The following is a 17,166-nucleotide window of genomic DNA, read 5'->3' on the forward strand; positions in this document are numbered from 1 at the left end:
CGTAACAGGAACAGACGGCGTGAGACAATCTTACACCCTCTATACACAACATGGGAACAGCAGCACTAGGAACAACGTAACAGGAACTGACGGAGTGCGACAATCTTACACCCTCTATACACAACATGGGAACAACAGCGCTAGGAACTGACGGAGTGCGACAATCTTACACCCTCTATACACAACATGGGAACAACAGCGCTAGGAACAACGTAACAGGAACAGACAGCGTGAGACAATCTTACACCCTCTATACACAACATGGGAACAGCAGCACTAGGAACAACGTAACAGGAACTGACGGAGTGCGACAATCTTACACTCTCTATATACAACATGGGAACAGCAGCGCTAGGAACAATGTAACAGGAACTGACGGAGTGCGACAATCTTACACCCTCTATACACAACATGGGAACAACAGCGCTAGGAACAACGTAACAGGAACAGACGGAGTGCGACAATCTTACACTCTCTATATACAACATGGGAACAGCAGCGCTAGGAACAATGTAACAGGAACTGACGGAGTGCGACAATCTTACACCCTCTATACACAACATGGGAACAACAGCGCTAGGAACAACGTAACAGGAACTGACGGAGTGCGACAATCTTACACTCTCTATATACAACATGGGAACAGCAGCGCTAGGAACAATGTAACAGGAACTGACGGAGTGCGACAATCTTACACCCTCTATACACAACATGGGAACAACAGCGCTAGGAACAACGTAACAGGAACTGACGGAGTGAGACAATCTTACACCCTCTATACACAACATGGGAACAACAGCGCTAGGAACAACGTAACAGGAACTGACGGAGTGCGACAATCTTACACCCTCTATACACAACATGGGAACAACAGCGCTGGGAACAACGTAACAGGAACTGACGGAGTGCGACAATCTTACACCCTCTATACACAACATGGGAACAACAGCGCTGGGAACAACGTAACAGGAACTGACGGAGTGAGACAATCTTACACCCTCTATACACAACATGGGAACAACAGCGCTAGGAACAACGTAACAGGAACAGACGGCGTGAGACAATCTTACACCCTCTATACACAACATGGGAACAGCAGCACTAGGAACAACGTAACAGGAACTGACGGAGTGCGACAATCTTACACCCTCTATACACAACATGGGAACAACAGCGCTAGGAACTGACGGAGTGCGACAATCTTACACCCTCTATACACAACATGAGAACAACAGCGCTAGGAAGAACATAACAGGAACTGACGGAGTGCGACAATCTTACACCATCTATACACAACATGGGAACAGCAGCGCTAGGAGCAACGTAACAGGAACTGACGGAGTGCGACAATCTTACACCCTCTATACACAACATGGGAACAGCAGCGCTAGGAACAACATAACAGGAACTGACGGAGTGCGACAATCTTACACCCTCTATACACAAAATGGGAACAACAGCGCTAGGAACTGACTGAGTGCGACAATCTTACACCCTCTATACACAACATGAGAACAACAGCGCTAGGAAGAACATAACAGGAACTGACGGAGTGCGACAATCTTACACCATCTATACACAACATGGGAACAGCAGCGCTAGGAACAACGTACCAGGAACTGACGGAGTGCGACAATCTTACACTCTCTATATACAACATGGGAACAACAGCGCTAGGAATAACGTAACAGGAACTGACGGAGTGCGACAATCTTACACCCTCTATACACAAAATGGGAACAACAGCGCTAGGAACTGACTGAGTGCGACAATCTTACACCCTCTATACACAACATGAGAACAACAGCGCTAGGAAGAACATAACAGGAACTGACGGAGTGCGACAATCTTACACCATCTATACACAACATGGGAACAGCAGCGCTAGGAGCAACGTAACAGGAACTGATGGAGTGCGACAATCTTACACCATCTATACACAACATGGGAACAGCAGCGCTAGGAGCGACGTAACAGGAACTGACGGAGTGCGACAATCTTACACCCTCTATACACAACATGGGAACAACAGCGCTAGGAGCAACGTAACAGGAACTGACGGAGTGCGACAATCTTACACCCTCTATACACAACATGGGAACAGGAGCGCTAGGAGCAACGTAACAGGAACTGACGGAGTGCGACAATCTTACACCCTCTATACACAACATGGGAACAGGAGCGCTAGGAGCAACGTAACAGGAACTGACGGAGTGCGACAATCTTACACCCTCTATACACAACATGGGAACAACAGCGCTAGGAGCAACGTAACAGGAACTGACGGAGTGCGACAATATTACACCCTCTATACACAACATGGGAACAGGAGCGCTAGGAACAACGTAACAGGAACTGACGGAGTGCGACAATCTTACACCCTCTATACACAACATGGGAACAACAGCGCTGCTCATCACACAGGGAGAACACTGATACTATCAATATTCACATCCATAGAAGATCCCCTTATACCACATTATAGTAGTAACTCTGTGACCTCCCCAGAACACACACAGGATAGAACCATCTGTAGGAACACAGGAGATACACACAGCAAGGAAACCGGTAACATTGTCCCCTCACCGGGGAGATCCGACCGGCCTCCCATTCTACAGAACAGCGGAGATAGATCCAGTCTTCTATTATATATTGTATAGTGCAGATGGAGGGTGAGATAGGTGGATGGATGTGATGTGCTGCTGCCATCTAGTGGTCATCATGAGAATGAAGGGGGACAACAGGATAATTGAATCTAATAAGGCACGGTGAAAGGCACTGAAGCCCCATATTCAAGTCAATTCTTCTCATCCAGAGATGGGGGTCAGTGACGCCCTGAGAAACCAAACTACACTACATCCACAGGAGCACAGGAAGTGCTGTATCTGTTGTATGGCCAAGGTTAGGCTTACTGTACTGTATTATACGAAGGCAAAGCATCGTTTGATAATCAACTGCAAGATGCAGATTTTGTTGATAGATTGAAACACTAGATATTGATCAGTGAGTGGCCCAGTAATATCAACCGTAGAAGATCAGATCTCCTGGTACAATTACAGATCTGCTTCCTGCGGTAACAAACGTGTGAGGCCAATATCCAGGTCCTGCCACAAAGATGACCACACACACAACTCACCGGCTGTCTCCTGCCAGGCCTTCTGGTACACGTTGTAGAACTCACGGGCAATGGTGTCGCTCAGCTTCTCACACCAGTTTTTGGAAGGGCAGAAGATGAGGATGGAATGGCCATCACGTATGGTCTCATAGCACAGGCTGACGATGTGATCATCATCCCCCTACAAGGAGAGCAGGCAGAACACGTGAGACGCCAGCAGAGCACACGCCTAATGCATATTAATGTCCAATGTCTGTGCCTGGAACATCAGTCACCTAAATCTGGCAGCCAGGAGGATCTATAATGGCCTCGGGAAGACGGGCTCCCAAACACTTCCTAAAAAACGTCTGGGCAGGACGCTCTGCAGCACTGGACCGCTGGGCTCTCACTTTCTAAAGGTCTCTTTCCCATCATAGACAGGAATATTTATGTACATTCTGTATCAGCATTGGGGGTTTGCACCCACTCCCCATCACATGTATGACATCCCCCCATCACATGTATGACATCCCCCATCACATGTATGACATCCCCCATCACATGTATGACATTCCCCCCTCCTCATCACATGTATGACACTCCCCCCTCCCCATCACATGTATGACATTCCTCCCCCCCTATTACATCTATGACATCCCGCTCCCCCCCATCACATGTATGACATCCCCCATCACATGTATGACATCCCCCCATCACATGTATGACATTCCCCCAGTTCTGTGCTGCTGTTGAGAACGTTTCTCACCTTCGCCTGAATTAAAGGCTGAAGTTCTCGCACCGGAGTCATTGTGGAACCAAACAGAGTTTTTCCAATTTTAATCTGTTCTCTGAGCGGCACCGGCCGGTAATCCGTGTGATAGAGCTCGGCGCTGAGCCATGAAGCCAGCAGGCTGAGATTGGGCAAGGTGGCGCTCATACCCACAATCTGTACTTCATTCACAGAGCTTCCCTTACTGGCATCTGTATTCCTGCAATGTGTATAAGACAATGTGTTACTATCTAGGGTAAAACAAGTGCACAGTCCCAACAGCCCCACAAGATAAGACATCAGGTGGAAACCAACAGCCCCACACCACAACCTGTATTAGTACAATGTAGAAGCTCCTGGTCAGTAATAACACATTATAATGTCGGAACCAATAACATTAAATAATATGTCCATGCTCAATTCCAGAAGATGGTATAATAATTAAATTACTTACTTAGAAGCTCTTTTCTGCGTGACGTATCTGACCTTGGCAAGGAGAAGTTCCAGCAAATAACCCCGATGTGAATCTCCCAACATGTGCAGCTCATCCACCACCATCATCCCTGTGTAGGAGAGAACACACACCATAACAATCCTTTGTGTGCTGGAGACAGCACACACCCTCTGTACAGGAGACAGCTGTCCGTAACACCCATCATCCCAGTACTAGAGCCACCAGATCCCAACCACTATCAACCCTCTGTAGGAGAGAACACACACCATAACAATCCTTTGTGTGCTGGAGACAGCACACACCCTCTGTGCAGGAGGCAGCTGTCCGTAACACCCATCATCCCAGTACTAGAGCCACCAGATCCCAACCACTATCAACCCTCTGTAGGAGAGAACACACACCATAATCCTTTGTGTGCTGGAGGCAGCACACACCCTCTGTACAGGAGACAGCTGACCGTAACACCCATCATCCCAGTACTAGAGCCACCAGATCCCAACCACTATCAACCCTCTGTAGGAGAGAACACACACCATAATCCTTTGTGTGCTGGAGACAGAACACACCCTCTGTGCAGGAGACAGCTCACCGTAACACCCATCATCCCAGTACTAGTGCCAGCAGACCCTAACCACTATCCACCATCTGTAGGAGAGAACACACACCATAACTATCCGCTGTTTGCTGGAGAGAGCACACACCCTCTGTGCAGGAGACAGCTGACCGTAACCACCCATCATCCCTGTTCCAGAGACATAAGACACCAAATACCATCATCTCTGTATAACAAGAGATATGGTAAGAACTTACCTTTGTTATCTCTGTTTCTACGAAGTCCATAGGGTCCACAGGGTTGACCTTGGGGGATATAGCTGGATCAGGATCCATGGGCACCACACAGTTAAGCTTTTAGCTCCCAGGATGCACTTGGGTCCTCCTCTATACCCCGCCCCGAGCCACAGGCACCTCAGTTGGTAAGCAGCCTAGGCCGGAGGAGAATATGGAACAGAGAGAAGGAAGACTGGAACACACAAGAAACCATACTCACAGAAAAAGGAGACGGAAATACCGGTGACCAGCAACACAGCCCATTAGAAGCCAGGTGCGTCAGGGCGGGCGCCCTGTGGACCCTATGGACTTCGTAGAAACAGAGATAACAAAGGTAAGTTCTTACCATATCTCTTGTTTTCTACTTCAGGGTCCATAGGGGGTCCACAGGGTTGACCTTGGGGATGTCCCAAAGCAGTTCAACTAAGGGCGGGGACGCTCATGTGCAGAAAGGAGAATCCTGCGCCCGAAGGATGCATCCTGAGGCAAAGGTGTCAAACGCATAAAATCTTAGAAACGTTTGAACCGAAGACCAAGTGGCTGCCTTACACAGCTGAACAGCTGAGGCACCACGTTTAGCAGCCCAAGAAGGGCCCACAGAACGAGTGGAATGAGCCTTAACAGAGGCTGGAACAGGTAAATGCTCTCGTATCTAAGCCTCCCTAATAACAGAACAAAACCAACGGGCCAAAGTCTGGTTGTTGGCAGGCCAACCCCTCTTATGAAAACCAAAGAGGACAAACAAGGAGTCGGACTTTCGAACAGAAGCAGTCCGATCAACATAAACTCTGAGAGCACGGACAATGTCCAACGAAGTCTCCCCTGCTGTAAGATCAGGGGACTGAAAGGCTGGGACCACCAGTTCCTGATTGATATGGAACTTAGAGACAACCTTAGGTAAACACTCAGGACGAGTGCGAAGCACTGCTCTGTCCTGGAGAAAATAATTAAGGGGGGACTACATGAAAGTGCCCCCAACTCGGAAACCCTCCTTGTTGAAGCAATAGCCAGGAGAATCCTGAGAACACCCCGGAAAAAAAGTCTGTATGTCCGGTAACATAGCAATTCTACGTTGGTACCAAACCGATAAAGCAGACACGTGCACCTTCAGAGAGGAAAGGCGTAAACCTAAGTCCAAACCCGACTGAAGAAAAGCCAGAATCCTTGAAACTCTGAATACCTGAGGATCATAAGTTTCTGGACTCACACCACTGAAAGTACGTGTGCCACACTCTATGGTAAATCCTTGCAGAAGCAGGCTTGCGTGCCCTCAGCATGGTGGAAATAACGGAACTAGAAAAGCCCCGGGACCTTAAGACGGCCGTCTCAAGAGCCACGCCGTCAAAGACAGACGACCCAGATCCGGGTAAAGGTAGGGCCCCTGAGACAACAAGTCCTGCCGCTGAGGAGGAAGGTACGGAACGTCGATGGACAGACTCTGTAGGTTGGAGTACCACAGACGTCTTGGCCACGCTGGGGCCACCAGTACCAGAGTGCCTCCGTCCTGATAGAACTTGCGCAGGACCCAAGGCAGAAGGGATATCGGAGGAAACAGATATGCCAGCTGAAACGTCCATCTGACCTACAGAGCGTCCACCAGACTGGCGCCGTCGTCCCTTGTCCTTGACCTGTACACGGGCAACTTGTGACTGTGACGAGAGGCCATCAAGTCCATCTCCGGCAGTCCCTACTTGTCCATGAGTAGTTGGAATACCTCTGGATGAAGCGACCATTCCCCTGGATGCACGTCGTAACGGCTGAGGAAGTCTGCCTCCCAATTGAGGATTCCGGGAATGAAGACTGCAGAGATCGCTGGAAAGTGGCACTCCGCCCAGGTTAGGATGTGAGACACTTCTGCCATCGCAGCCCGGCTGCGAGTTCCTCCCTGGTGATTGATGTACGCCACCGTGGTGGCGTTGTCTGACTGCACTTTCACCGCCCTTCCGTGAAGAGTGGTGCCGGCCGACTGCAGAGCCCTGTACACGGCTCTTAGTTCCAGAACATTAATGGGGAGAGCCGCTTCCTCCGCTGTCCAACGACCCTGAAGTGACAAGGAGCCTGTCACCGCCCCCCAACCCCGAAGACTGGCATCTGTCGTGAGCCGAACCAATCCAAAAGGGGCGAACCTCGAGAAGGTGAGCTGTTTAAAGCCACCAATTCAGGGACTGTCGTACATCCGGAGATAACACCAGGGTCTGTGACCGGATCCGGTGAGGCAACCCATTCCAGTTTGCTAGAATCAGCCTCTGCAGAGGCCTGGAGTGAAACTGGGCAAATTCCACCATGTCGAATGCCGACACCCTGGAACCCAGCACTCTCATTGCCGAGTGTACCGAAAGACTGGCACAATCCAGGCAACTGCGTATCCGCAACTGTAGGGAAGATACCTTTTCTGGAGTTAGAAAGATCCGCTGCTGATGAGAGTCTAGGAGGGCCCCCAGATGGACCCTCTGCTGAGATGGGATCAGGGATGACTTCCTCCAATTTATTAACCACCCGTGCATCTGCAGACAAGCCACCGTCAGTTGGAGATGTTGCAGCAGAACCTCCGGAGAGCTTGCCAGCAATAGGAGGTCGTCCAGATACGCTAACAACCGTACCCCCTGGTTCCGAAGGTGGGCAGCCATAACTGCCATCACCTGCAGCCCCCCTTGGCGGTGACCGAGTCCGGCCGGGCACCAGCTTACACTGAGGTGCCTGTGGCTCGGGGGCGGGGTATAGAGGAGGACCCAAGTGCATCCTGGGAGCTAAAAGCTTAACTGTGTGGTGCCCATGGATCCTGATCCAGCTATATCCCCCAAGGTCAACCCTGTGGACCCCCTATGGACCCTGAAGTAGAAAGGTAGGAGATACCACATACTGTGCTGGAGACAGCACCCACCCTCTATTCAGGAGACCTCATCAGACACTCATCATGCCTGTACCAGAGACACCAGATACCATCATTCCTGTGTAGCAAATATCACATACAGTAACTATCATCCATGTGTTGGAGAGAGAATACATTGTAACTATCCACCCTCTGTGCAGGAGACCCCCCCCAACATCCCCGTACTAGAGACCGCACCTACCCTCTGTGCAGGGGACACCACACCATTATATCTGTACCAGAGACATAAGACTCCAACCACCATCATCCCAGTATAGGAAATACCACAGACCATAACTATCATCCATGTGCACACACTAAGTATCCAACCTCTGTGCAGGAGACATCTCATCATCCCTGTATAGGAGATACCACATACACAGGTATGACCATTAGTGTGCCATGACAGCACACTGTAACTATCTATCCTCTCAATCTAACACAGTCTTCATTCTAGCACCCTGCACCTGTCACAACCCGTGCAGTTCCTCTTTCCTGCCTGGGGTGTCGCTCTTTGCTCTGGTGCTTCTAGCACACTCTTCTGATGTAACAAACATCTGAACTACAGACCAGAGCAGAGAGCGACACCCCAGGGAGGAAAGAGGAACTGCAGAGGCTGTGACAGGCTGCTAGAATGAAGACTAAACACACATCATCCCTGTAATGAGACACCACACACACAAAACCACACACACACACACACACACACAACACCCATCCTATTGGGCAGGAGACACAACACTATAACACCCAACATCCCTGTGCAGAAACACTACACATGCAAACTATCATCCATGTGCCGGTGGAAGCACACACTGTGACTATACACTCTGTGCCGGAAACATTTCACACATACACCCATCCTGCCAATAACGGAGACACCGCAAAGCAGCCGCAAAACACCCGCGTGCAGGATATACCGTACCCAAACACCCGCCATCCCCGTCTATGAAAAACCACACACCGATCATCATACCCAGGCACCAAATGGTAACAGAACGTACCTAACAAATCAATCTTGTCCTCTTCAATCAATCGGTTCACCAACCCATTTGCCTTCTCAATGGTGCAGACGGCGACATCTATTGAGGAGAAACCACCTGCCGGAGACATGCCGCCAACGTACCCCGCCACCCGGACCCCCACCTCCTGGAACAGGTTCTGGAATACAGGAAATTCTGGGTATTTCACAGGGATCTTCCATTAACCGATCGCTTCATAGGAAATGTTATACAAGTCGTAGGTCCCTGGAAGAAATACCTTTTTACACGTTGTCATTATGGGGTATTGTGTGTAGAATTTTGAGGACAGAAATGAATTTGTTCCAGTTTGGAATAGGGCTGTAATATAAGAAAATGTGAAGCGCTGTGAATACTTTCCGGATTACACAGGACTCCCACCAGTCCAATCAGTTCTGGGGTTACTGCCCTAATATATCAGCACATGACACTGACGGGACCAATCAGTGGCGGGATTACTGCCCTAATATATCAGCACATGACTCACACCAGTCCAGTCAGTGCTGGGGTTACTGCTATAATATTTCAGCACATGAAGTGGCCACCAATCGTCATCACTCGCTTGCACCAGGGGTCATACCCTGGAAGTAATCCACCTCCGGAACATACGTGTCTGCATTGTGGTCAGCGTGGGACACATTTTGCTCAAATTTGTCCTTACTGTACTAGGACGACGTTCTCACCCCCCTCCAACCACCGCAGCCCTTAACCGGGGTAATAAGCCCACAATGTGTCTCAGTCAGGACGGCTATGGATGTATAATAAGTATTGTAGCAAATGAAAGTGCAATTTACAGGTAAAAAGGTGCTAATTATATTTGCATCCAACAACAGATGAGTTTTTAGGATACATACAAGTACTTAGATGTATTAAATAGTTAATGTTACATTTTACTGACTTTTCCGTGTATTGGGTGAGCAGAACGTGGTATCTCTGTGTATGAGCAGTGAGGCTAATTACCTGCAGGTAATAGGTTTTCTCTTTGGCCACAGAGACGAAGGGGAGGATGAATAGGGCTTTCTTCCGGGTCTCCAGGACCCTCTTTAAGATGAGCAGCTCGGCCACCAGCGTTTTCCCGGCACTGGTCGGAGCTGGAGAGAGAAACGTAACATCAGGAGCAAAGGACAAATCTACTTTCCTGTACTAAGGGCCTGATTCAGACCCGGTCGCAAGGCTCCGTTCGCACACAGCCTGCCGATGTTTGCAATCTGCGCATGGGTACGAAACGCAGTGCGTGTGCACGAACCAGTCACTGCGATCGCACCCTGTGCACAGACGCTCTGCAAGCATGAGTGCCGTTTGTGGGTGGTGACAGGGGGTGGTCGATGGTATCAGGGGTGTGAACGCAGGCGTGTCTGTGCGTCTTAACGCCATTTCAGGGGTGTACATAATTAAGACGCAGCATCAGCATACATGTCACATGGCTGAATTACACACAGCAGCGCTCGCAGTTCTTGCGGTAGGGTAGGGTCAGCCACAAGTGCTGCGTATGGGTCCGATGTTACCGATTGTTACATACACTTCCTGGAGATGTCGTGTATCACTAAGGGAAAGTGGGCGTCTTGTGTCAGGCTGGTGGGCGCCTAATTTCATACCGCGATCACACGGCAAAACATAGTGGGAGCGCTAATGTCTTGCTAGTGATGGCGGGATTTGCATACTTTGGCTGCTAACTGCTGCGATGCGAACGTAGCCTTGCGACCGGGTCTGAATCGGGCCCTAAGAACCATCTGGTATATACTCTCTCTATTCCACTATATACAGCCCATACCTGTCCTGCAATCCCCAATCAGGGTTATATCTGCCACATAGACTATAAAGGAGAATTATGGACGCTTAACCCCTGGAGCGGAGCCATCTTAGTGCCTCAGTTATTGCATCTCATGGACGTCCTTCCGCTCAGTAACGGAACAGAGTGACAGTCAGGTGTTTCAGCGCCGGGGACAGACACCGCCACACTCAGGCGCGTTACCGAGGGACGCTAGTGCGGTAAATGACATCACGGCAGCCCACCTTCAGGTCAGCCCTGGTCCAGCTCTCACTGCGGACAGGATAATAAGCACCAGCCGGGCATCTCTCACTGCGGACAGGATAATAAGCACCAGCCGGGCATCTCTCACTGCGGACAGGATAACAAGCACCAGCCGGGCATCTCTCACTGCGGACAGGATAATAAGCACCAGCCGGGCAGCTCTCACTGCGGACAGGGTAATAAGCACCAGCTGGGCAGCTCTCACTGCGGACAGGGTAATAAGCACCAGCCGGGCATCTCTCACTGCGGACAGGATAATAAGCACCAGCCGGGCATCTCTCACTGCGGACAGGATAATAAGCACCAGCCGGGCATCTCTCACTGCGGACAGGATAATAAGCACCAGCCGGGCAGCTCTCACTGCGGACAGGATAATAAGCACCAGCCGGGCATCTCTCACTGCGGACAGGATAATAAGCACCAGCCGGGCATCTCTCACTGCGGACAGGATAATAAGCACCAGCCGGGCATCTCTCACTGCGGACAGGATAATAAGCACCAGCCGGGCAGCTCTCACTGCGGACAGGATAATAAGCACCAGCCGGGCATCTCTCACTGCGGACAAGATAATAAGCACCAGCCGGGCATCTCTCACTGCGGACAAGATAATAAGCACCAGCCGGGCATCTCTCACTGCCGACAGGATAATAAGCACCAGCCGGGCATCTCTCCCTGCGGACAGGATAATAAGCACCAGCCGGGCGGCTCTCACTGCCGACAGGATAATAAGCACCAGCCGGGCATCTCTCACTGCGGACAGGATAATAAGCACCAGCCCGGCATCTCTCACTGCGTACAGGATAATAAGCACCAGCCGGGCAGCTCTCACTGCGGACAGGATAATAAGCACCAGCCGGGCAGCTCTCACTGCGGACAGGATAATAAGCACCAGCCGGGCAGCTCTCACTGCGGACAGGATAATAAGCACCAGCCGAGCATCTCTCACTGCGGACAGGGTAATAAGCACCAGCCGGGCATCTCTCACTGCGGACAGGATAATAAGCACCAGCCGGGCATCTCTCACTGCGGACAGGATAATAAGCACCAGCCGGGCATCTCTCACTGCGTACAGGATAATAAGCACCAGCCGGGCATCTCTCACTGCGGACAGGATAATAAGCACCAGCCGGGCATCTCTCACTGCGGACAGGATAATAAGCACCAGCCGGGCATCTCTCCCTGCGGACAGGATAATAAGCACCAGCCGGGCGGCTCTCACTGCCGACAGGATAATAAGCACCAGCCGGGCATCTCTCACTGCGGACAGGATAATAAGCACCAGCCGGGCATCTCTCACTGCGGACAGGATAATAAGCATCAGCCGGGCATCTCTCACTGCGGACAGGATAATAAGCACCAGCCGGGCAGCTCTCACTGCGGACAGGATAATAAGCACCAGCCGAGCATCTCTCACTGCGGACAGGGTAATAAGCACCAGCCGGGCATCTCTCACTGCGGACAGGGTAATAAGCACCAGCCGGGCATCTCTCACTGCCGACAGGATAATAAGCACCAGCCGGGCAGCTCTCACTGCCGACAGGATAATAAGCACCAGCCGGGCAGCTCTCACTGCCGACAGGATAATAAGCACCAGCCGGGCTGCTCTCACTGCCGACAGGATAATAAGCACCAGCCGGGCATCTCTCACTGCGGACAGGATAATAAGCACCAGCCGGGCAGCTCTCACTGCCGACAGGATAATAAGCACCAGCCGGGCAGCTCTCACTGCCGACAGGATAATAAGCACCAGCCGGGCAGCTCTCACTGCGTACAGGATAATAAGAACCAGCCGGGCATCTCTCACTGCGTACAGGATAATAAGCACCAGCCGGGCATCTCTCACTGCGTAGAGGATAATAAGCACCAGCCGGGCATCTCTCCCTGCGGACAGGATAATAAGCACCAGCCGGGCGGCTCTCACTGCCGACAGGATAATAAGCACCAGCCGGGCATCTCTCACTGCGGACAGGATAATAAGCACCAGCCGGGCATCTCTCACTGCGGACAGGATAATAAGCATCAGCCGGGCATCTCTCACTGCGGACAGGATAATAAGCACCAGCCGGGCAGCTCTCACTGCGGACAGGATAATAAGCACCAGCCGAGCATCTCTCACTGCGGACAGGGTAATAAGCACCAGCCGGGCATCTCTCACTGCGGACAGGATAATAAGCACCAGCCGGGCATCTCTCACTGCGGACAGGATAATAAGCACCAGCCGGGCAGCTCTCACTGCCGACAGGATAATAAGCACCAGCCGGGCAGCTCTCACTGCGGACAGGATAATAAGCACCAGCCGGGCATCTCTCACTGCGGACAGGATAATAAGCACCAGCCGGGCAGCTCTCACTGCGGACAGGATAATAAGCACCAGCCGAGCATCTCTCACTGCGGACAGGGTAATAAGCACCAGCCGGGCATCTCTCACTGCGGACAGGATAATAAGCACCAGCCGGGCATCTCTCACTGCGGACAGGATAATAAGCACCAGCCGGGCAGCTCTCACTGCCGACAGGATAATAAGCACCAGCCGGGCAGCTCTCACTGCGGACAGGATAATAAGCACCAGCCGGGCAGCTCTCACTGCCGACAGGATAATAAGCACCAGCCGGGCATCTCTCACTGCGGACAGGATAATAAGCACCAGCCGGGCATCTCTCACTGCGGACAGGATAATAAGCACCAGCCGGGCATCTCTCACTGCGGACAGGGTAATAAGCACCAGCCGGGCATCTCTCACTGCGGACAGGATAATAAGCACCAGCCGGGCATCTCTCACTGCGGACAGGGTAATAAGCACCAGCCGGGCATCTCTCACTGCGGACAGGATAATAAGCACCAGCCGGGCAGCTCTCACTGCGGACAGGATAATAAGCACCAGCCGGGCAGCTCTCACTGCGGACAGGGTAATAAGCACCAGCCGGGCATCTCTCACTGCGGACAGGATAATAAGCACCAGCCGGGCATCTCTCACTGCGGACAGGATAATAAGCACCAGCCGGGCATCTCTCACTGCGGACAGGATAATAAGCACCAGCCGGGCATCTCTCAGTGCGGACAGGATAATAAGCACCAGCCGGGCATCTCTCACTGCGGACAAGATAATAAGCACCAGCCGGGCATCTCTCACTGCCGACAGGACAATAAGCACCAGCCGGGCAGCTCTCCTTGGTAATAAGACAGATGGCAGCGGATATGGGACTCACCAGAATAGACCAGGTTACTCCCCGCCAGCACCTGCCCCAGCATCAGGCACTCCGCCTGCCACTCAAACATCTGGACCACCCCCACAGCGCCATACTTCTCCAGGACGGCTCCAGGCAGACCCCAGCTGGCCAGCAGTAGTTTGTCTGCCAGACCCTCGGGAACAGCCATACGGGCGCCTTGTCCTGGGAGGAAACAATAGAAGATGTGATAATTGTTCTACTGATAACGGGACGGACAAACACATACACAGACAGCGCGAACACCTGCGCCTCAATTATACACAGACAGCGCGAACACCTGCGCCTGAATTATACACAGACAGCGCGAACACCTGCGCCTCAATTATACACAGACAGCGCGAACACCTGTGCCTGAATTACGGTCTGCGATTACCGGTCCATCAGATCTGGTTACACCACTGGCTACAAAGTATCTGTCACAGTAATCGCTCCCTGGGGGGATAGGAATCAATTTACTTCCCCCCAAACCAACAAAAAATAGAAAGTGACATGTAATATATAAGTATAGTGACCTTATTGCTCTCATAGGGGGGGATGTACTAAGCCGAGGAGAGTGATAACGGGGATGGAGAAAAAGTAACAACTGGCAGGCTGGGTTTGAAAAGTGACAGTTAGGAGCTGATTGGTTGGTACTTTATCTCCATCCCATTGATCAGTCTCCAAGTCTTAGTACATAGACCTCATAGGCATGTGTGACAGGTATATAATGCAGGTCTGTTTGCACAGTAAAAGTGCAAACACACGTAACAAGTTTTTGAACGATTTGTCGTTAACGTCGTCGTTATCGTTCAAAAAATCGTTCAGTTTATGAGTTATAACGATGAACCAAAATCGTTCAAGCGCGATCCCGTTTATAGTTATCGTTCATTTCAGACTGTCCAACATAACGATTTTCATTAAGGGAAGGAACATATTTCGTTCATCGTTGTAAAAATCGTTTATTACACTTCAAAAATCCTTCACTTTTTCAAGGGAAAATCTGATAGAAAATCGTTGGTTACAAAATCGTTACGTGTGTGCGCACCTTTGTGTATAAGCTGTAACAAGCAGTGCCCCCCTCTGTACCCCCCTCTGTTCATGTGTGACTTGTGCTTTATGGGATTTGTCAGATCTCCTGGTGCCGGCATATAGACAGCGACGATCTCCCAAACTTTGCTTATTACAGAGCTGAATAATAGACTAGACATGTAATATCCGGGTGTGATTCATTAGGTAATAGACATGTAATATCCGGGTGTGATTCATTAGGTAATAGACATGTAATAACCGGATGTGATTCATTAGGTAATAGACATGTAATAACCAGGTGCGGTTCATTAGATAATAGACATGTAATAACCGGGTGTGGTTCATTAGATAATAGACATGTAATAACCAGAACCAGTTGTGGTTCATTAGATAATAGACATGTAATAACCAGAACCAGTTGTGGTTCATTAGATAATAGACATGTAATAACCAGAACCAGGTGTGGTTCATTAGATAATAGACATGTAATAACCAGGTGTGGTTCATAAGATCGATAGTCAAAATATAGACAATGTCTAGGTAGACAGCAAATGGTAAACAATCTATAGGTCAACAGAGTCAAAAGGTCAACATTGATGTAGGTCGACAGGGTCAAAAGCTTGACACATTGTTATTTTGTTTTCTATCCCTAATCTTCACCCTAACGTTCCCCTTGGTGCCTAACCCTAATCATCTCTCCTAATGACTAACCCTCCAGTAAGTACCTAACCCTAACCGTCCCTCCTAGTGCCTAACCTGCCAGTAAGTACCTAACCCTAACCGTCCCTCCTAGTGCCTAACCTGCCAGTAAGTACCTAACCCTAACCGTCCCTCCTAGTGCCTAACCTGCCAGTAAGTACCTAACCCTAACCGTCCCTCCTAGTGCCTAACCCTCCAGTAAGTACCTAACCCTAACCGTCCCTCCTAGTGCCTAACCTGCCAGTAAGTACCTAACCCTAACCGTCCCTCCTAGTGCCTAACCTGCCAGTAAGTACCTAACCCTAACCGTCCCTCCTAGTGCCTAACCCGCCAGTAAGTACCTAACCCTAACCGTCCCTCCTAGTGCCTAACCCTCACCGTTCCTCCTAGTGCCTAAGCCTAACCCTCCGGCAAGTGCCTAACCCTAACCCTTCGGTAAATGCCTAACCCTAACCATCCCTCCTAGTGTCTAACCCTGACCATCCCTCCTAGTGCCTAAACCTAACCGTCCCTCCTAGTGCCAAAACCTAACCCTCCGGTAAATGCCTAACCATATCCCTAACCGTCTCTCCTAATGCCTAAACCTAACCCTCCGGTAAGTGCCTAACCCTAGCTGTCCCTCCTAGTGCCCAACCCTCCAGTAAGTATCTAACCCCTAACCGTCCCTCCTAGTGCCTAACCTGCCAGTAAGTACCTAACCCTAACCATCCCTCCTAGTGCCTAACCCTCCAGTAAGTACCTAACCCTAACCGTCCCTCCTAGTGCCTAACCTGCCAGTAAGTACCTAACCCTAACCGTCCCTCCTAGTGCCTAACCCTCACCGTTCCTCCTAGTGCCTAAGCCTAACCCTCCGGCAAGTGCCTAACCCTAACCATTCGGTAAATGCCTAACCCTAACCATCCCTCCTAGTGTCTAACCCTGACCATCCCTCCTAGTGCCTAAACCTAACCCTCCGGTAAATGCCTAACCATATCCCTAACCGTCTCTCCTAATGCCTAAACCTAACCCTCCGGTAAGTGCCTAACCCTAGCTGTCCCTCCTAGTGCCCAACCTTAACCGTCCCTTCTAGTGCCTAACCCTAATTGTCCCTCCTAGTGCCTAACCCTAACCGTCCCTCCTACTGCCTAACCCTAATTGTCCCTCCTAGTGCCTAACCCTAATTGTCCC

The 17,166-nt window shown here is 50.7% G+C and overlaps 1 protein-coding gene across 1 annotated transcript in view; it reads right to left on the reverse strand.

Moving 5' to 3' along the window:
- The window catches only part of POLQ (DNA polymerase theta), a 225,038-nt gene that overhangs the window by 201,244 nt on the left and 6,628 nt on the right, over window positions 1-17,166 (reverse strand). Inside the window, exons 3-8 of the mRNA XM_088455888.1 lie at window positions 14,272-14,454; window positions 9,994-10,124; window positions 9,019-9,175; window positions 4,318-4,426; window positions 3,861-4,083; window positions 3,137-3,296 (exon numbers count right to left, since the gene is read on the reverse strand). Of these exons, the coding sequence (XP_088312014.1) occupies window positions 3,137-3,296; window positions 3,861-4,083; window positions 4,318-4,426; window positions 9,019-9,175; window positions 9,994-10,124; window positions 14,272-14,454 (963 nt within the window). The remainder of the gene's footprint in view (window positions 1-3,136; window positions 3,297-3,860; window positions 4,084-4,317; window positions 4,427-9,018; window positions 9,176-9,993; window positions 10,125-14,271; window positions 14,455-17,166) is intronic.

Source organism: Taudactylus pleione, unplaced genomic scaffold (genome assembly GCF_031769625.1).
Source record: "Taudactylus pleione unplaced genomic scaffold, aTauple2 ptg000677l, whole genome shotgun sequence".
Classification (NCBI taxonomy): domain Eukaryota; kingdom Metazoa; phylum Chordata; class Amphibia; order Anura; family Myobatrachidae; genus Taudactylus; species Taudactylus pleione.